The sequence below is a fragment of the Apus apus genome, chromosome 9, assembly GCF_020740795.1.
Source record: "Apus apus isolate bApuApu2 chromosome 9, bApuApu2.pri.cur, whole genome shotgun sequence".
NCBI classification, from domain to species: Eukaryota; Metazoa; Chordata; class Aves; order Apodiformes; family Apodidae; genus Apus; species Apus apus.
Window position 1 is genome coordinate 5,317,735 of NC_067290.1, and position 21,603 is coordinate 5,339,337.

Sequence of the window (21,603 nt, forward strand, 5' to 3'; positions counted from 1 at the left end):
CATTGTTGTTGTTATTTATTGACCAAAAGGACATACAGATGTGATGTTTCTGCTCCAGATTTTGATAAATTGATGCTTGGAGGGACTAAAAATGCCATGGAGACCAGTTCCCTTCCAGTTCTGCATTGCTGTAGAAGGGGGTCTAATGTGACCTGTACAGAGATTTCCTAGTCACGGGTAGGACCAGCAACTTCAGCTCCCTGAGGATGCCGTCCGCCAAGGACATGTAGTGATGTCTTTGCATTCTGAGGATTTGCTCCCTAGAGGCTTAATTCTCCTGCTTTCTCCCTGACCTCAGGAGAAACTTTGCTGCATCAAACCAGTGTAAAACACATCAGCTTGGTCAGGAGAACAGTGTCTTTAGATCTCTCGCTGTGATAATCTAAATTTCACTAATACCAAAATGAGCTGTAACAGGCAATACTGCAATTTTTGCTATCTTAGTCCTTGAAAGCGTGGGAGCCACAACCTTCCTTCTTACATTCCCTCTCTTCCTTTTCTGCTGATACCCAGTTGTTTGACCTCAAAGGGGAACCAAAGCCTTGTTCTTTGTGGCCAAAATCTCTGCTTTGCCAGTTCTCTGCTCAGAACTCCTGCAGAACAGCATCTATTGCCATGCCACTGCAAGACCCAGTGTTGCAATTTGGACTCCGAGGTAGGCACTGACATACCATGAGCATGAGTTCTGGAGAAATGCTGCCCAATTTCCAGCTACAGCTCTGTGGCAAGCAGGTTTCTTTCTGAATGCAGTTTTTCTTTTACTGATATGTTAGCTACTTTTAATGAATGAAAGTAATCATCATTCATGTGATGATGTGTAGCTTCTGTTGTCTACGTGTTCACATCTACCATCATCCCTTCCAAGCACAGTGTGGCTGCAGCAGAGAAACTTAAGTGTCTTTTTTACTACTTGGTCTTGGCCCCTGAAGGATGTCTGATTTTGTGTCAATGTGGAAGCCAGCTAGGGAATTTTAAATTCAAGGCTCAGGCCTGATCCTTGAGTCATTATCAGAGCTGGGAATGAAGTGCAGCTGGGAAGCCACCAATACAGAGACCTCCATGGGGAGGGCTGCATGATGGGGCCAGGCAACCTGACCCCTCCTGTTCAAAAGGGCTTGTCCCTGCAGGATCAGTGCTTCTCTCAGGACACTGTCTCATTGCCAAATGCTGACCTCTGCCAAACATCAGCAAGCAAAGGTTTTGTCTTGAAGTGTGTAAATATGCCATGACTCTCTGAAACCTGTCAGAAGCTGCCTCCTCGTGTTTGTGGATGGCTTTCAGATGCCATGGAGGCTGGTTGAAAATCCCTCAATATGGTAATGAAAGAGCAAGAAACATCTTGAGTTCCCTGCTTGAATCAACAGGAATTGAGACTCCAGCCCCAAACACATTTTAGCAAAAGGGGGAAATTTTTTTAAGTGGCATGAGTGCACAAGCCTTGCCCTAGCCCTGCCCATTGTGTAGACACTGTTGAGGATGTTCCCATGTCTTATTCCATCACCTTTCATCCTGCTGGTGACAGCATACTGCAGCTCTGCTGGAGCAAGTCCTCATACGAGTTGTGTTAGTTCCAAAGGCCAAAGCCTGTTCTAAGTTATGTAACAACACACTAAGCTTTTAATCAAAAGATGAGAAATCAAGGAGATGTGGATCTTTCTTCCATGTTTGGGATGAGTTGATTCTAGCTGTAAAAATTACTTGGAACTGAATAATAGTTTATTGCCATGTGTTGGAAATTCAGGTGCCTCTCGTCCCGCTAACTGGTGTGACATTCAGCATATGATAAGCTGTAGGGAAACAGCCAAACCAGCTGGAGCTCCAGTTTCTTTGTGGTGCCACAGCTCAGGCTCTGCTGCTCGTACACCTTCAAGTGTCCTTAACAGTGCCATAAGAAGAAGGTATTAAGGCATGCTCAGAGGTCAGAGCCTGTGGACAGCTTTGTTTTTAAGCCCTTTCAGTGTCGGACACCTCGCACGGATGATCTCGCAGGGGGATTTGCAAGGTTCAGAAGTGCTCTGGCCACAGATGGAAAGGGATGTGCCTTCCACATGGAAGTGCTCTGCCATCCCTTTTCTTAACAGCTTGCAAAAACCTTTGCAAAGGCAGGCAGCACGTTTTCTTCCCCTCCCTGTTTTGCTGAATCTGGCTTTTAATTTACTTTGATTTAATATTACTCATAAATCTGGAGGTATCTTTGCACAACCTGCTGGAAAGCTGCGTGCTGGGTTTGCTTGTCTCAGCTTTCCTGGAAATCAGCTCAGCTTGTGGGATAAATAGCTATCCAAAAGGCAGCATTTAGGCTGGAGTTCATTTGAGGATGGATCTCTGGATCTCACAGGCATCTGCCTGCAGGTGTGATGGATGAGACCTGGCACTGTACATCCCAAGGACTATGTTTTGCCAGTGAGTCTAGTGCAACCCTAAAGTTTATGACACATGAAATAGGATTTCTCTTAGACAGGGAAGCCTCAGCCCTTACTGAATTTACCAAGTCCTTTCTGCTGTTTTAAATCCCACACCTCACCCCCCTGCCAGGACCCCCTGACTTTCCTCTCATGGCACCAGTGGCTCAGTAGATAACCCAGGAACTTTCTGGGATAACAGGGGTGGGCACCCATCCACAGCAAATAACTAGCAACATGCATCTGCAGTTGGAGGAGACTGAATTCCTGCAGAAGGGGCTGATCTTACCTACACAGGAGCAAAATGGTTTGGGCCCCTCTTCAGGAGGGGGAGTTTGTCACCTTTTGGGATGCTGAAGCCCTAGGACTGTGTAAGAAGCTGGGGGATGATGGGAAAGAAAAATAAAATTCTGGTGAAGCATTAGGTGCAGATTGTAATTCCTTGAATTAAGAGGAATTTTACATTGTGCTAGAAGTAGTCTGCGTGACTGAGCCTAAAAAACTGAAGCCTGGCTGCCCAGGGGAGAGGTCATCTTGAGCATCCTTGCAGTGCAGGGACACTGGGAGAGCAGTCCTGCTGGGACACGTGGGGCTGGAACAGCAGTGTGGAGAGCTTTTGGAGAGGGGGTGACCTGACAGTTCCCTCCAGCCCTTCCAAAGTCCTCTCTGCAACCACATGAGTGACACTTGTTGCATCTGCAGTTCAGGCTGTGCTGCTGCCACTGGTTTTGCTGGCACAGGGAGGTGCGTAACACGGAGTAGCTGTCCTTGCTTCCTCTTCCTCACTCCCATTTCAGATCCCAAGGCAGCTGACAATCCTTGGCTTGCAAATTGCTGCTCAGAGGATTAATGACTTCCTAGCACCCAGGGTGTTAGTGACTTGCCCTCCTGAGGCAGCTTAGCATCTCTCATGTTCCCAGTTCCAAAGGGAGGTCAGCATCCCACCTGTGGTGGAGGGTGGGAGTGTTCAGATCCTCCTCCACTCTCTGCTTCAGAGATGTGGGCAGAGGCTGGGGCCTCAAGCACCAGCTGCTTCCCATGCTCTGCCCTTTGCTGCTCCAACAGAATATTTACTATGAGTGGAAAAGGGATGGCACAGGTCAGTCCCTGATGGTGGCACAGGGAGTGTCTTAGGAAGCTATGTGCAGTTCAGGGTGCTGCCCTGTCCTCCCTGATGTTGCCTTATGTTCTAGAGCAGTGGTTTTGTGATAAGAAATCAAGGGCTTCCATGCCATAAGTCACTTTGGGGGCCACGTGTTTCTTTCAGCTGGAGCACAACATGGTGCTGATGCCACAAGTTGTGAGTACGCCTGGACTGGTAAATTAATTATTAATTGATGGGGGCTTATGAATTTTTCAGTATATTCTCTCATTCTGCAGCACAAAGCACAACCACCTTTTATGAGACAAAGATCTCCTGTGAAGCCCTACATCAAATCTGCAAAATTGTCACCCATATTGAGATCTTGTTCAGCCTTCACAGGCAGCATGTTTGCTTTGAAATACTTAACCATTTGCTGAGCTACATATCTCATAGCGTGTCAAAGGATGAGCACCTTGAAAATTTGAAGGCTTTTGGCACCTATAAACCGTACATGACTCAGGTATTTGGCTCCATCAATTATTTTTTGGAGGTCTTAAGCCAGGCTGAAGAATCATAGAATCATAGAATCTTAGGGTTGGAAGGGACCTCAAAGATCATCTAGTCCAACCCCCCCTGCTAGAGCAGGGTCACCTAGAGCACATCACACAAGAACGCATCCAGGTGGGTTTTGAATGACTCCAGTGAAGGAGACTCCACAACCTCTCTGGGCAGCCTGTTCCAGTGCTCTGTCACTCTCACAGTAAAAAAATTTTTTCGCATATTCACCTTGAACCTCCTATGCTCCAATTTCCACCCATTACCCCTTGTCCTATCACTGGTCATCACTGAGAAAAGCCTAACTCCATCTCCCTGACACTCACCCCTTACGTATTTGTAAACATTAATGAGGTCACCCCTGAGTCTCCTTTTCTCCAAGCTAAAGAGACCCAGCTCCCTCAGCCTCTCCTCATAAGGGAGATGTTCTACTCCCTTAATCATCTTTGTAGCTCTGCGCTGGACTCTCTCAAGCAGATCCCTGTCCTTCTTGAACTGAGGGGCCCAGAACTGGACACAATACTCCAGATGCGGCCTCACCAATGCAGAATAAAGAGGTAGGAGAACCTCTCTTGACCTACTAACCACACCCTTTCTAATGCACCCCAGGATGCCGTTGGCCTTCTTGGCCACAAGGGCACATTGCTGGCTCATGGTCATCCTCCTGTCTACCAGGATTCCCAGGTCCCTTTCACCTACACTGCTCTCCAGCAGGTCAGCCCCCAACCTGTACTGGTGCATGGTGTTTTTCTTCCCCAAATGCAGAACTCTACACTTGCCCTTGTTGAACTTCATCATGTTTCTCCCCGCCCAACTCTCCAGCCTGTCTAAGTCCCTCTGAATGGCAGCACAGCCTTCTGGTGTGTCAGCCACTCCTCCCAGCTTAGTGTCATCAGCAAACTTGCTGAGGGTACATTCTATACCCTCATCCAGGTCGTTGATGAAGATGTTGAACAACACCGGTCCCAGTACCGACCCCTGAGGGACTCCACTGGTCACACACCTCCAACCAGATTCTGCCCCATTGACTACAACTCTCTGACTTCTTCCTTTCAACCAGTTCTTGATCCATCTCACTACCTGATCACCAAATGACATGAGCTTTTCTCCTTTTCCTCCACCCAAGAAAAATCCTTCCCGAAGTGGGCTTTTCAGACTGCACAGTGGTGTGCTGGACATAGGGACAGAGAAAATTCAAGTCAGAGGTTGCCAAAGTGCCCTCAGCACGAGCAGTCCTTGCTTGGTAGCAGCACGTCTGTGCCTACCTCTGGCTGTGCAGGAGGGATTGCCCATCCCCAGGTGCTGGGGATTGATTTCAAGCACAGATTTCATGGAGATCTGGACTAAATGCTTTAATTTCCAGAAGGTGAAAAGCCATGTTTGTTTCTGTTTCCAATGCAGCACAAAACAAGTTGCTGCTCTGCTGCTCAGCGTTCTCATTTGCCAGAGCATTTAAAATGTGTTTTTTTCCAGAACCCCATCACAAATGGCTTCTCCTCTGCAGGAGCGTGCAGCACAGGGGAGGACAGCTGGATTCACCACAACACTGTGACTGTTCTCAGAGGGAATGGGGGAAGTACTTGCAGACAAGCGCCAGTTAGCTTCAGGAATGGGTATGATGTGACACTGGCTGCCCTTGCTGGGAAGCAGGGATCAGCAGTGACTGGCAGGGAGGGATGAAACTGTTAAGTGGTCCCAGTGGTTTCTGTCTGGGGCTCGTGGCACTTATACTGACAATACACACCAAGTCCACGGCATGTGGTGCAAACACCAGGCTGGTTGCTGAAGGTTGTACCTGTGTGTTGCATCCTGTCATTGTAAATCCTTGTAGCTCGCAATGTTATTTGCAACAGCACGGAGCTCAGAGGGTGGATGTAAATCCTGAGTGGTGTTTAACTGGCCTGTGTCTGTAGGGAGTGTGCCCTATCAGTGTTTGGTGGCACAGCTGGATCTACTCTTCCCCTGCCAAGGGCCTGAGTGCTGTGTACAGCCTGTCACTTGTGCCACCAGCATTATCCCCAAGCTTGGAGAGTTAGTCCCTCTTGCTGTGGCTGACAGCACAAGGGCTGTACCCTGCTCAGTCTCCAGGCAGGTGGATTGTTTTGAGGTGTTAAACCCTTGGGCATCACAAAGAAGGGAACAGGAGCCTGCAATCATCACTGTTTGGCTTCAAATAGTACTCGTTTAAAATTATCCCTTGTTAGCATCTTACATGTAAAAAGCCTGTCTTTGGCAGGATATTTGTCTTGCCCTTGTGTGGTCTGCAGGGTTAAAGTAGACACATGCCTGCAGTACCTGTAGTGAGGGGCTGGCAGTGGTGCTGGTGCGTTCTGGATTCCACTCAGAATCTGATCTATATGATTTGATGGGGCTTTTTAAATTGTTTTACTTTAGCAACTGTTGCACCAACATAGATAACCTCTGCTGGGCAGGCAGAGAGAACTAATGTTGTGTGCGGGTAGACGTATGAAAACATCTAATTTAGCAGCAGGCAGTTGGGTAATGATCAGTTGAGAATTGCAAATTACGTACGTCATATATTCGTGGCATGCTGAAGAAAAGCCCAGTGCATATGACAAATCACATACATACTGAAATTTATAATACTTCTCACATTTAATTGACTGGGGCAACCTTATGATTTATATCTTTGCTTTATTCATAGCATGCCCATAACGTAGTCATCATGCAGAACAAAACTAATTCAATTTCTCCTTGACTTTGTAAATCATTTCTGTATTTGGCTGTCAAGTATTTGAATATAAAGTGGGCATACATAGAGCAGAAAATAAATGGCTGGTTTTCTAGTTAAGAAATTTCTTTTTAATTATATTAGGGTCTGTGTTGCCTTGTTTGGCTGTTTGGTCCTGCTTAGATAGCCTGCCTTACATTTGCCCCTTGCCTTATTTTACGAGCAAACTGTATTTTAAGGGCACCACCATTACTCTCTGAATGGGCTTTGTGTAGTGTTATGACTGTGTAAAATGTTCTTGGCTTGCTTTGACGGCAGCAGGAGCCCTTCCCAGGCTTAAGAGTAGTATGTGGCTGAGCTCTTTGAGGTGTGACTCTTAGTCACAAGAGATCTGCTTGAACAGGCCAAGAGAACATGCAGGGACTGCAGGCAGGAGCTGCCTCATTCCTGCTGTTGTGCAGGTAACAGGAAGAAAATGTTATGTTGGCTACAACGAACTGATTGCTTTCCCAAAGATCAGGTTTTGCCATGGAGCCATCATGCAGAGTCATTGAAAATACAGCCTGGAACAATTTTTTTTGTTTCCTTTGAATACCAGGTTGCCTGGCTTGGCATCATCTTGAGAAGCACAGCCCTGAAAAGCAATACCTTAACCCACTCCACCACAACCAAGGAGGCTGCCAAGGCTGCTTGTTGCCTCCTATGAAAACGAATGTATGTATGCAGTCAGATCTTTCCTTGACATGGTTTTTGACACCTGTAGCATCACTGGAAAACATCTGCAAAATCAAGATAGTGCAGAAAGTGTGAGGCAGTTTGCTGGCTCATTATCATACTGCAAAGCCAGCTCTCCTCCTCCACAGCAGCAGCAGCAACATCCTTGATTTCTAAATTTAGTATGCGAGTTATTTTGGTTACAGTGTGATTAACCTCAATTACTGTAGCTTGGATGGAATTCAAATAGTGCCCCCTCTTTCAGAGTTGCAAAGAAATGAAAATCTGGGACTGTACATTTCCTACCCTTAATGAAGCAGCTCTGAGAGATGCTTGCACATTGGTGGAGGTCAGTTGTGTAATGCATTTGTTCATGGAGAAATTACTGGGATAGCTGATCCTGAAAGGTGCTGGTGGCCCAGGGCTCTGTACTGGTTTGGGGATCAGGAATAGGAAGGCAGCTGGTTTGGTGGTGCAGCTGGCATGAACAAAACCTGGGTGGCCACAGCAGAGATCACTGAAGCTTCAGTGGGTTTGAATCACGGTCAGGACACTTAGTAGTTTTCCTGCTTGAATTAAATCTGTAACGGAAGCTTTCAAAAACTAATCAAAAATACACTTTCCCTCAATCTCAGCAGTAATGAATGTCAGCTCTCTGGAAAATCACAGGTGCTGGAGCAAGATGCAAATACGTGCTGCATGCAGGCTGATCTATCCGAGCGTGTGAGAGAGGGGAGATGCAGGATGTGCAGGATGTGCCAGCAACTGAGAAGATGCCATGGAAGGTGACAGGTCTGGGGAAAGCTGCTGTATTTCAGCCCAGCCAGGGAGGGCTCAGGGGCAGGCTCATCGTTTGTCAGGCTGAGAATCAAAACTTTTTTCACTTCTGTAGCTGTAACTTTCCAGACTGCAGTGCACCAGCTGAGCTTTTCTTCTGTGGAGCAGTTTGTCTCCAAAGGAGGATAAAACCCAGGGAGGTGGTTTGTGCAGCCCTAAGGCAGTGAATGCTGCTTGTTTGTGTGTAGCTGTCGGTGGGAGAGCTGACCTATGGTGGCTGGTGGCAATTGCATTTCTGGTAGCCAGAAGGGGCTGATAACTTTTGTCAATGAAGGTGACATTTGGTGGAAGGGCCAGCCCTCCCATCTGAAGTCATGTTTGCATGACAAGGTGAACCAGAACTGTGAGGTTTTGCACCAGGCTGAGCTTGGGTTTGTCCCTCGTGGGTGGAGCAGAGCTGTGACCACCCCACGGCTTCATGCTTCTAGCCTTGTGCTGTGGCCAGAATGACCCCAAAGGAGTCTAAGGAGTGGCTGGAGTCTGGAAACCAGCTATGAAATTGCTACCTCATTACAGCAGCTCTTGACTTCTTCAGGGACTAGTTTGATTTTGTGCTTTTTTGTTGTTTTGTAATTTATGTCTTTGTATTCCCACTAAAAATAACGGATCTGCCCTGAGTCCTGCCAACGGGCAGCTGCTCGCAGCAGTCACTGTGCTGCTTCCACGTGTGCTGTAATTGCTTGCTTAACTGGCAGAAACAATATTTTACCCTTAGAAGACATCTCAGGGCCAGGCAGATGCCAAAAACTGAGCTATGGGGCTGTGGGCAGCGTGTTGCAAAGAACAATGCTGAAGAAAAACTGATTGTATGAATTGGGTGGTAGCACAGGGGTGCAGGAATGTGGGGGGAAAAGTGAAAGAAATACGGAAATTCTGTTTCTGGGTATTTCTGCTGAGCCTTCTCTCTTTTTCTGGGTGGCAAGCAGGGGCAGGGAGCATTTGGCTTGGTGACCCAAAGCTGCTGTGTGTTGTGTCCCAGCACAGGGGGGGTGTTCTGGTTTGAGAGGGCAGAAACTAGTTTTATGGCATCGATATGATGGCAACAGGGGGCTGTGGTTTCCCAAGCACCAGCAACGTGACAGCCTGCTGGAGGCCACCCTGCTTTCCAGGTGTTCAGATAGTCACCATCAAGGCTTGCTGTCAGGCTGGCTCACAGGACAAAGTGGGTGTGAGACCTCAAGGTGAGGATGCTCAGCCCAGGAGGCAGCTTGGCAGGCATCAAAGCAGGCATCACAACCCCTGGTTGTGTCTGTTTTGAGATGGTGAACATTGTGTGCATCCTTTGGTGGGGCCTGTCACCACTCCCTCTGTGCTGTTCTTATTTGAGATCATACTACAGATGGGCAGCCTGAAGAACTGAGCTGCTTGTAAAGGTGCTGCATTGGGTAGTTTTTCACCTTGATTCCCCTTTTGTTTTTATACAGCTGGACAACCCGGATGAGCAAGCAGCACAGATCAGACGGGAGTTAGATGGACGTCTTCAAATGGCAGAACAAATTGCCAAGGTAAAAAAAAAAAACCAAACCAGTCTTCTGTATTAACAAGCTCTTCAACCAGAGATATGAATACAGGCTGGGGGAAGACATACTAGAGAGCAGCTGTGTGGAAAAAGACCTGGGGGTACTAGTGGATCAAAAGCTGGACACAAGGCACTCATGCGCAATTGCAGCCCAGAAGGCAAAGCACATCCTGGGCTGCAATTCACTTCAAAAGAAGTGTGGCCAGCAGATGGAGAAGGTTGATTCTGACCCTCTGCTCTGCCCTGGTGGGACCTCACCTGGAGTACTGCATCCAGTTCTGGAGCCCTCAACACAAGAAGGATGTGAACCTGTTGGAGTCACCTGTTGGAGCATGTCCAGAGGAGGGCCACAAAAATGATCCAAGGGCTGGAGCAACTCTCTGATGAGGACAGGCTGAGGGAGTTGGGGTTGTTCAGCCTGAAGAAGACTCCAGGGGGACCTCATAGGGACCTTCCCATACCTGAAAGGGGCCTATAAGAAGGCTGGGGAACACCTGTTCACTAGGGCATGTAACAATAGGACAAGGGGTAATGGTTTTAAGCTAGAGAAGGGTAAAATTAGGTTGGAAATTAGGAATAAATTCTTTAATATGAGAGTGTCAGGTCACTGGAACGGGTTGCCTAGAGAGGTGGTGGAGGCCCCATCCCTGGAGATATTCAAGGTCAGGCTTGATGGGGCTCTGAGCAACCTGATCTAGTTGGACTACATGACCCTTACTGGTCTCCAGCCCCATACATTCTATGATTCTATACAGAAGCAGGTAAGTAGTTTGATGCAGCCCCCAGGTCATGTCCTAATCTCACAGATTTCTCCTCCCAGTAATCATCAGTTAAAAATGAGCAGCTTTTTAACTACAAACAAAACAACAAGTGCACATGAAGCTGTTGTGATGTACATTTCTTGGAACATCCTGATGAGCTGGAACAGTTTCTGTTCCTGCGGAATCCCTCATGAATCCTCAGCAGTGGAGAAGGAATTGTCCTGAGGTGCTCCATCTGGATCTGCAAGTTCACATCACATTTGTCAGACTTACATGGCAGGCAACAAAGTTGGTGATGGCATGTGAAAAGGAGCCCAGAAATGCCCTGATGGGGTTTGTGCCACTTGCTGGGCTGCTGGGAGCCAGAGTTCCCTGCCTGCAGATAGATCTTGCCCCAGTAAAGATACTTCAGATGTGCTGTCCCAAGCATGATCATACTGCACCATGGCAGTCAGGCTGGCATTGCACCTCAAAACAAATTTTATAACTAAGTACTCAGCTAAACTCCCCAGACACCCTTCTGAGATGAAAAATCTCCCTAGAAGCAAATTACACCCTCCCATAGTGCAGATTTACATTGCCTCTGATGGACCATAAGTGGAAAGAAAACCTGGATCCTGTTGGCATCTTTATGGCAGAGATTTTATCCTTGCCTCTAATCAGATGCTTGGAGTCACCTATAAAGCCCTAATGGGACTGAAGTCATTGGGAATGATCTATCTGGCTGTTCTTGATAATCAAGAAAACATTACTAGAAGGAAAAGAAAAAGGTCTAACCAGGGAGACATCGCTCAGGGTAGGGACCTGCCTTCAGCAGCAGTCCTCTTGGCACCAAGCTGTGCCTGGTGGTGGGTTTTTATGAGAAAGGTCATCTTGGAGCTGTTTGTGACCACACTGAGATCCCTGGGTATGAAAGGCAGAGCCTGTTCCTTTATGGTCAAGTGTTAGCAAGGGTGCTGGTTGCACCTGAGCAGTTATTTCTCTCTTGCATTTTTGCTACTGCTGTCTTTGGGGAGAGGGCTCCATTTTCCTCACTTCACTGATACAAACAGCAAGGTGGCCAAGGACCACGTGTCCAAATAGTGGTGCAGCAAACTGACTGCAGCTCCTTTGTTCAGCATTTGGCCCTTTGCCATTTCATTGTCAAGAAGACCTACAGGATTTTTTGATTTGCAGCAAAACGTGAGCCCCTGCACAGAGTTCTGCTGCTCCTGTTCCGAGCTGGGTAGCCAGGCACTGGGTGCCAGAATGAGATTGCCTGGTTTTGTTGTTTCATTTTCTCTTTATGGCATGTGGGACAGCAATATGCATGGTTCAGTAGCAGCCAGCAGAGGCTGCAGCTTCATGAATTATTTTTTGCAAATGAGAATTTGCCATTTCCATTCCTCCCTCAAGGATGCTGGAAACAAACCATGCCTCTGCTGGCCCTGTGAGAGACAGGCAGGGGAAAGTCCTCGGCACAACCTGACATTTCCCTGTGCAGAATCCAACCTTCAAAACACAGCTGAGCACCTTAGAGGGCAGTTTAGAGTAAAAGCGACTTACCTGTGATGCAGCTGGCAGGTACTGATATTTAATCTCCTTCACATGACTGCTTCAGGCCTTCTTTCCAGAATGAGAAACCTTGTACTTTCAGACTCGTGAATACCATCTTGTGGAGGCATCCAAATGACCTTTTCAATCCTTCTCTGTATCCTCCTTTCTGGGCAGGACAACTTTCCCTCTGGCATAGGGCAGGTTCACAATTCAGCTCAGTGAAAGGACAGCATTTCCACTTTTATCTCCAATTTCCAGTTTTTAATGCAGGTTTGTTGCACAGGGAGACTTAGTGTGCTTATGAAACCAGCTCTGAGATGGCCATCGTGGAGATCCCATACTAAAGGCAAATTAGCACCTTATTAATAAATTAAGAAATTCACGCTAGGATGTTTGTACTTCAGAGGCAATGAAGGTTGTGGAGTCTAACAGGACCTGGGGTCATAGTGCTGCAGGACCAGTGGCTCTGCAAGCCCTCATCTGACCTGTCGTCTGACCCCAAATATGTCACCATGCATGCCAGCTTTCTTTGGTGACCAGGTGCTGCACCTGGATGGCAGGGCACAGCTCTGGGTCTTTTTACCTCCTCATGTGCCCAGGGGAGGGTGCCCAGTGTGGTACCAGTGCAGCTGTAGGCAAGCCCAGCCTTGGAACCAGCCAGCCTGAGGATCATCCTCGAGGTCAAGCAGGTGTTTTAAAGCTCCATCTGGACAGGCTTTTCACTCCCTGTGTTTTAATTTTCCAGAAGCTAAATGAGAGCAGTGTTACAGCTGAGAGCTTAGTGATGCCAAGGCTGAGGAATATTTTTCTCTGCAGTAGCAAGTCCTCTGCTGTCCTGTGGTGCTTTTCCCCCACCCAGTCACCTGGCTTCAAGGGCAAGGAAAATCACAAGTAAGAGCAACTAAATGAGACCTTGTGATGACTCCAGAGCAATATGTCCCTCTGGGGTGGCCCCACACTGCTGGACTGGCTGTTCCTCGCAGTCTCTTTGCTCTGCTTCTCTCCACACTTGTCCCCATTTCTGGTCCTCTCCCTCCAATTACATGCGGAGGTGACTGACACCCTTTCTTGCTGTTGTCTGTATGTCTGGCTAGTGTCTTCCTCCAAACTTCCCCCAGCTCTGTCTCCACCCTGGGTAACTTGGGACCACACTTGCTTCTCTGTGTTTCTATCACTAGACCCAGTCCCACTTGTGTTGTTATGTGTCACTTCAAACTACCTGGCTTTAGCCTTAGTGTGAGAAGCTGCTGGTGACACACAATGAGATGCCTCAGTCCTTTCTACGCTTCTGAAGAGCTTTGTGGGGGCAGTGCCAAAATTGCAGTCCCTGGAGGAGGGATGGATAGCAGCAGGGGGAAAAAGGATTGATGTTTGAATGTCATTCCTTCAGCAGTAGTTCTCAAAAATCGACAAAACAGTTGTGTTTGTTGCTTTTTTTCCTAGGGTAGCTTGCAACTTATATAATGCATAATAGGTAGTTTATCTTATGCCAGGTCTAATTTACATGTGGGAATTACCTCCCAAGTTTGAGGTTGGAAACAGAAGGCTGTATTTTAACTGCTTGGTGTGAGCACTGCTGTGAGCTGTGCTTGTAACATGTAAGCTTTGGAGGACTGATGCAGAACCTAGTGTAGTGGAGTACTTTTTCAGCAGCCTGACAACAGTCTTCTAGAAAAAACCATGACCTTTTTTTCTAGCATACGTTTTACAAACTGCTTTTGCACTTTTGCAATATTATGAATTGCCACCAAGATACTTTGTACACCAGCCTGGAGTTCCCTGGCTGCAGCTGCTGCTCGCTGTCGAACGCCTTGCACAGTCTCTTGTAACTCACCGAGAGATGTGCAAACCCTGAGCAGATTCAGGGCATGGGCGAAGTTGTCAGAAGACACAGGGCTCAGACTAGTGATCCTGAGAGAGCTGGAACACGGGCAGCAGTTCAAAGGTGAGAATACATGTTGGGGAACATCACACTGCTCACACTGTCACCTTTGGTTGTAATGTTTAAACACCCTGTTTACAGCAAGCAGGACTGGAGGGCCTGACAGTGAACAGCTGTCTTGTTAGTGGGACACATGGGCCCTGGCAAGTAATGGAAAGGGTGTTTTACCCCTTCTTCCACTTGGGAGCACACATTCCTGCCCATACATTGCAGATTTTCCCTCCTTGGGCTTCTTCCACACCTAGAGAACTAATGGAGCAACTGCTCAGAAGTGTTCTTGAAAGAGCTGGCACATTTGAGAGACTGGAAAACAAGCCTCTAACTGTCAGCATCCTTTGAATCAGTAATGAATTGCTGTCAGTCACAAAGTTCAGCTGGGATCTGGCCTGGAGTGTTTGTAGTTGTGAATACAGATACATGCAGAGGGCCATTTGCAGATTAAAGAAAAGAATGAAATGCAAGTGTATGCAAGAAACAGTAAAACTGGATAAGAACCAAGTGGTAATTCTATGGGAAACTAACAATAATGTGTCTGCATTACACAGGAGGAAGGTGTCATTTGTCATCTGGTTTATGGGAGTTCTCTGCTCACAAGCTTCTGCAGATGCTCCTGGGGGATTCTCCCTGTGCAACAAGTGGTTGCTGATTGTCACAGCCCTTCATTCTGTTGTTTTTGTTTCCAAATCCAAGGAGCGCAAGTTTCCCAAGTTTGTGTCCAAAGAAATGGAAAACATGTACATTGAGGAGCTGAAGTCATCTGTCAATCTCCTGATGGCAAACTTAGAGAGCATGCCTGTGTCTAAAGGAGGCTCCGAGTTCAAGCTGCAGAAGCTGAAACGCAGTCACAACACCTCAATAATTGACATGGGAGAGGAGAACGAGAACCAGCTTTCCAAATCAGATGTTGTGTTGTCGTTCTCCCTGGAGGTAAGCTTCATGCTCACGGCAGTGTGCAGAGTTTGTGGGAATAATAAGGAGAGCAAACAACTTTTGCTCAGGTCAAGCTGTGGTTAGGTGGAGAGAGATCAATAGAAATCCCTTCCTGATCTCCATGAGGAGCAGCTCTTCTCTGAGTTACCAGAAGCTTTGCCTGTGGTCAAACACTGTGTCCTTTCTGGTGTCTCACCATCTTGTTGGAAAAAACTGTGAGATAAACCATCTGGCATATTCTGCTGGTGTGTATCAAATGGCTCAGAAATCTGCTTCATTAACTGACCTCTTCCTACAGCTTGTTACTGACTGTACCCCAGTACCCTGGAGCCTGTTGTCCCTGAACCCAGTACAGTAATGCAACACCATAAATGTCAGCATGATTAATTATTACTGGTTAGAGGGGTCACTGTGCTTCCCTGCAAGCCTCGCCTCCTCTTTGGAGAACCTTTAAACATTACTGGGGTTTGACTGCACCCAACAGATTGGCTTGCAGTTTGTGTGGAAACACTCTGCTTTGCTGCCTTACTCTTGGCCTTGTGTTGAGCACTGACTTTCTGCTCAGCCTCTGTCAAGCAGGGTGTCTGCACAGCCCAGGGGAAGGCAGGGACCCACTGTTACCTCTGACACAGGCTGTCTTGGTCCTGCAACCGCTGTGGCTGCTGTAGCTGCTTTCAACCAACTTAACTGTTCTGTGCAAAAATATTTGCAGTCTAGTCAAGACATTTGCTCCTAGGACTCATCAGCACACCCATGCAGAATAGCTGTTGTCTGACAGTGAGTGGGTTTATGTTACATTGTCAAAACAACTACCAGGATGGGGTAAAAACTGTAGGATGCAGAAAAATCAGCAAATTCTATTTTTTTCTAATTTCCTGTTTATTTATCTTCCTAAGAGGTCTCTTGATATAGATATATATATAGATATATAGATATATATCATGCCAATGCAAAACTTAACAATGCTGGTTGTCCAGTCTCAGAGTTTAATTTATTGGTGTCTGAAACAATCTGTGTAATACTCAGCTCAGTCTTGTTTTAAAATAGGACTGTGAACCCAGAGATGGTGCCTTCAACAGCAGCATCAAATAAAGCCTGACTTCTGAATGTTCCTGTACAGAGAAGCAGGGAACTATCACAAAGCAGCAGACCTCTCTGTTGCAAAAGCCTGTGCAGCATGAATAGCTGTCCATAAAGGGACTTGTCCTTACAATGGGATGTCTCAAAGGCTTTGCTCCAGCTGAGCCCCATTCAGTAGGAAGCAGAAGCTCAGTGAAACACTGACTTCAGGAGCTGGCAGGTCTCTGCACTCTGTCTGTGCATGGAATTCTTGCTGCAAAATAGTTTTTCCAAAAAATGTGTGCTCATCAGAGGGTTTTTGGAGCTCTGTGTGCCAGGGAAGAGATCTTCAGTGCAAGGACAGATCACAGGACCCGAGGAGATGAATTTTAAACCCCTCTGTAAATACTGCATAGATAGCTGTACTAAAGCCCAAACAGAAACTCCCACAGTGTTTCTTGTAGAAATGTTTAAGGTACATGGTTAACAGGATTAATCACCTTTACAATGAAGGACCTGTGAGAAACTTAGATGGTGATTTCTTGATAAGAAATTTCTTTTTAAGAAAGGTGGAGAAAGATGCTTTGCCTGTAGTAATAAGGGGCAATGGTTTGAAACTGGTATATGGTAGATTTAGATGGAATCTAAGGAAGAAAATTGTTACAATGAGGGTGGTGAGACACTGGAACATGTTGCACAGAGAAATTGTGGAAGCCTCACCTCTGGAATTGTTCAAGGTCGGGTTGGACTGGACTCTGAGCAACCTGATCCAGTGAAAGATGTCCCTGCCCTCAACAGGTGGGTTGGACTAGATGATCTTCACAGGTCAAACCCAAACCATTCTATGATTTATCATGAAAATAAGTTTTTGGCACAAGCTGAGCAGCTGTTATGCTTTTTTTTTTTTTTTCTGGATTTCACGTATTAAGGCACTTTTAGGTGAGGCCTCTCTCCTGTAGGCTGACACAGCCCTGCGCACCCAGGAGTTTCAACAAGCCCACGTGCAGTCAGAGAGAGACCACAGGGTCTCCATGCAGACCTCACTGGCTGCTGCAGTCCCCACTGAGTCTGGGCAGTGCCACTGTCCCTGCCCACCTGCCACCATGAACCTCCAGCAGCACATGGAGGATCCCAGTGCTGGCTGGCCAGGGGTTCATCAGCCAGAGTGAGGTCTGGAGGAGGCTGCTCCTTTTAAACTCCTCTTTCTTTGCCCGGCAGGTTGTCATCATGGAAGTGCAGGGTCTGAAGTCGTTGGCCCCCAACCGCATTGTCTACTGCACCATGGAAGTTGAAGGTGGGGAGAAACTGCAGACTGACCAGGCTGAAGCCTCAAAGCCAACGTAAGTCTTGCTTTGCCTTTTGTTGTCTCCACCATCCTCTCCTCTGCCCAATCTCGGTGCTGCAGAGTCTCTGCAGATAGCTCTGGCTGCTGCATGATGAGGCCAGAGAGGACTTTGAGAAGCAAAGGAGAAATGTGGCCTTCCACCTATGCAGATTGTCATCTTGTGACTAAGAATGGTACATAAGCCCTGACTGAGGAAAAAAGAAGTGTTAATGACAGGCTTACGTCTCTTGTAGCCATAGAGATATAAATTTGTGCCCCTACGTAAGTACTTTGCTAAATAGGGATGGAGTTAAGCATGTGCTTAGATAAATACTTGTTTGAGTGTCCATCTGAACTGGTGCCATCAGGTATAGGTACGTAATCCCATCCTCACTGTCAGGGTTTTGGCAGTCCTATGGGAAAGGGGAACAGCTGGCAGGGACACACTCCAGCAGCCATAGCAAGAAGTGGGAGAGAGGAGCTGGGGAAAGCTTCAAGTCACTTACTTAAAGCTTCATCTGAGGCCACTCTGCCCTGGTCCAGTTCAAGGGCAGAGTCTTATTCTGTCCTCTTTGACCTGGTCCCCAAATCCCCAGATTTGGCCCCATGCTTGGCTTTTTTTGTCTTAGCCAGATGTTGTAAGTCTGCTAGTAGTGATTGGTCTTTGTTAATTTGAAAGGAGAAAATTATGAATGGCTTATTTCCTTTCCCATTGGTGGGATTAGTTGACTTGAAACACTATCTGTATGGTTTGAGGCAGTTTTCCCCTGGTTCACTGCAGGGATTTCACACTTCAATGAAATTCTCGGTGCACATCCTTACAGTGGAGAATTGCCAAGGTCATATGAAGCCTCCTCCAGTGGTGGGGAGCAATGGAGGAGGGGCTGCTGTGGGATGTTCCCTCTCTGTCCCTAGTATCCCATTCCCTCTGAGTGATGGGCCCCCAGTGACATTTCACCAGGAGCTTCCCAAGCTTGTGGAAGGAAAGCCAAACCACCCAGCTGGGTTGCATGCTGGTGCACGAGCACTGCAGGCAGGAGCAGCTGATGCAGGCAGGAGGAGAGCAGAGCCAAAGACAGGCTGCCTGCCCTCACTGGTTCTCCTCCTGCTGAGGCTCAGAAACTGCTGATGCCTTGTGCCCTACGCTGTACCGGAGGAGCAGGAATCTGCAGTAAGCAGTTTAAAAACAATATTCCCAATCAGGGAAAGTGCTGCAGCCTGGCTTACTTTTCAAAAAGCTTCAAAATCTACTTCAGAGAAGGAAGTAGGAGAGCTGTGCTTGGAGGAAATTTCCATAAGAACCTGCAGTTGTCACTATTTTAGGTATTTTTATGGCTTCAATGGAGAAACTTGGGCTCTGTTTAGGGGAAATTACTGCTACTCATACTGAAAAGCAGGCTTCTGCTGGGTTAAATGTGTGTGTTTAGCTTGCTCTGTTCATCCCAGTTTTGCTTAAAGGGTCTGTCCTTCCTTATGCAAGCCTGCTTGCTGTCAGCCACAGGACCATTTATACAAGTGTTGTTTTGAAAATAAGGGCTGCAGGAGTGAGCTCTTTAATTGAGTGGGTCTGTTTATCATAATGAAATGTACAGTGTCTGGGCAGGAAGCCATCAGCCCTCAGGAAAATGCAGCTAACGCTGAATGCTGCGGCTTCATACAAGTTATGCAAGTCCACCACACTCATCCTCTCCCTGCACTGGCTTCCCATCTCAGGCTTGAAGTCTTCTGAGTTGCTCCAGCAGTTGGGGTAATACCTTTGGAAGTGCCTTAGGAGGGGAGCGGGTTAGACAGTTGCATTCCTTGAGGGTTCTGAGACTTTTTCTTTCAAAACCAACCACCCAATCCAAGACTCTAGAATAATCTTCCACAGAAGCCATCCCAGAAAGCTGGTTCTTTTTTCTTCTCTGTGTTAGAAGTGCTTCTTTCACCTTGACTCCCTTTCCAGACACAACAGCCCAGACAGTGAAAACCAAAGCCCTATGAAAGTAATTTACTGCACTTTACATTCTCCTCTTCAAAAGAGAAGGAAAGAGAGAATGAACCAAATGTGACACATTTGTCATCTTGCTTCATACAAGACCTGAAGGCTTTCAGGTACTCGGGTGATGAGGGCAGTGATGGAAACAGCTCAGAGAAGTGCTTGGTGTATTTTTGATCTATGCTGCCTTGCAGACAAAAGACCCATGGCCAACCAAAACCACCTGCTAGAGTGTCTCATTTGATGCTGACCTCACTCTCTTTGAGGTCTTTCACACCCTGTTTGCTTGTGTACTTACTGCCATAAGCAAAGCACTCATTGATAAAGGGACTAGATCAGCAAAAGCATGCTGGGCTGCTCCCCAGGGAAGCTTGCTCCCCAGGCATCCCAGGTTTTGTGTGCTTTGGCAGGGGATACTCCTGGCCTGAGGGTGAGGAGCACGCTGCCAGGATTCTGAGCTTCAGCACTATGGAGGTGTAAATACTGAAACAGGTTACCCCTGTGCACCCCAAAACTTCTGTTTCTCAGAAGCTCAAAAAATAGAAATTCAGGTTAAGTGCCTGTTCTCAGAAGATGTGGAGAATACAGCAAGTATTTTCTCTGCTATAACTCTTCAAACGGCCTGAAATTAATTTTTTCCATTGTCTGGAGGTTCTACAGGCTACAAAAGACTAAATTTTTCATACACATCAGGGGATAAAAAAGTTACACTCACTGGAAGACTTCCCTTTTTTATGACAGCTCTGTGTCCTGGGGAGGTGGAGGGCATCATGGAGCCTCATGATCTTGTAGGACATATTTTTACCTAAGAATAAGTCATGGAGTTTGCTATATTCTCACATGTCCTTGAAATGCCAACCCTCAGCCAAAACCCCAGGGCACAGCACACTGGTGGCAGTCGCTGCTCTTCAGCTTGATGCTGTGCAACGGGGTGCTAATCTGGGCTCTGCACCTCTGACAGAAAAAGGCAACTTCCCAGCCAGCGAAGGATTTCCAAAAGCACTGGTCTAGTTTGGTGAGAGAGTCCCCTTTTGTCTTCCCTAGTGCAAAACCAGCAGGTTTTGAGAATAAGTTTGAAAGCATCAGTGACTTTGGAGCTTGGATCCTGTTTGTAGCTCTAGGAAGAGGCAGGGTGGCAGCAGGGTTAGTGGTGACACATAGCAGGGGAGCAGAGGAGTTGTCCGTGCAGAGTGTGGCTCTCAGGACGGCAGTAAATACTGATCTATTTTTTTCTCAGGCTCTGTGTTGGATTCTTGACATTTTAAGCCCCATCATTCAAGTGAGGATTATCTGCCTCAGTATGGGTGCAGAGGATGGCACAGTACTAGAGAAAGCCAGACTGAAATAGCAAGGGTTATTTCAGATCAGGCTTGCAGTGTATTAGTGATGCTTTTAATAAGTTGTGTAAGAAAAAGCCTTTGTATTATGCCCTAACCCACAGATGTCTCTGCAAAATACCCAAATCCCACTGCGAGCAGGATTCTACTCCTTTTCAGTAGAAAATTCTCCTGCTTGGAATTGTATTCTTGCAGATATTTGAGGGTTTATACCCCCTCTCTTGCCTGCACGTTGTCCTGATGTCTGCAAAGCACGAGGGGCCAGTGGCTCTGCCCGGCTCTGACACGGCTGTGCCAGGAGCTGCATTTGCGATGCTGCTGTTTGCGTGGGCTGAGAACAAGGTTGCCAAGGGGCCTGGGAACAGCACAAAAGGTCCAGCCACAGCACCCCTGTCCTGTAGTCTCTAAAGAGGCTGCTGAACATATTTAAACAGTGAGCTGTGCTTGTAGCAGTGCTCATGGGGCTGTGCCAGTGATTCATCTTCTTATTGTGTCGCCCTTCTCTGACATGAGCAGAACAAAAGAGAACAAAAAGAGACAAACAGCAGCAGGGTCCTGTGTGCCTCATAAGTAAATGCTGTTTATTCACCTGGACATACTTCAGCGTGCAGCTGAGTCTCGTTCTCCTCTGGCTCACAGGAGTGAGAGTCAGGTGCATTGAACTCAGCTGAACAATTTGGGTTCGTAGCAGTAAATAACGGGTGGGGGAGAACCAGGCCATGCTGTCTGGGCATTCTGGCATGTCAAAGAATGGATGGAGATGTGGACTGCTCCTCTGACCCTAGAAATGACTACATTTGAAGGTTATATATCCCACCTTGCAGAGCAGCCTCTTCAGGACTAGTGCAAGAGTTGTGCAGTAGCTCAGAGTATGAGAAATGAGGATGGAACTTCTTATTTTTGAAGGAGAAAAGAGCATTCTTTGATGCCTTC

The 21,603-nt window shown here is 47.1% G+C and overlaps 1 protein-coding gene across 11 annotated transcripts in view; it reads left to right on the forward strand.

The window, feature by feature from the left end:
- CADPS (calcium dependent secretion activator) overlaps positions 1–21,603 on the forward strand; it is a 215,961-nt gene that overhangs the window by 67,873 nt on the left and 126,485 nt on the right. For all 11 annotated transcript variants that reach the window (XM_051627715.1, XM_051627722.1, XM_051627717.1 and 8 more), the window contains exons 4-6: positions 9,709–9,789; positions 14,733–14,969; positions 17,250–17,371. In XM_051627715.1, the coding sequence (XP_051483675.1) occupies positions 9,709–9,789; positions 14,733–14,969; positions 17,250–17,371 (440 nt within the window). The remainder of the gene's footprint in view (positions 1–9,708; positions 9,790–14,732; positions 14,970–17,249; positions 17,372–21,603) is intronic.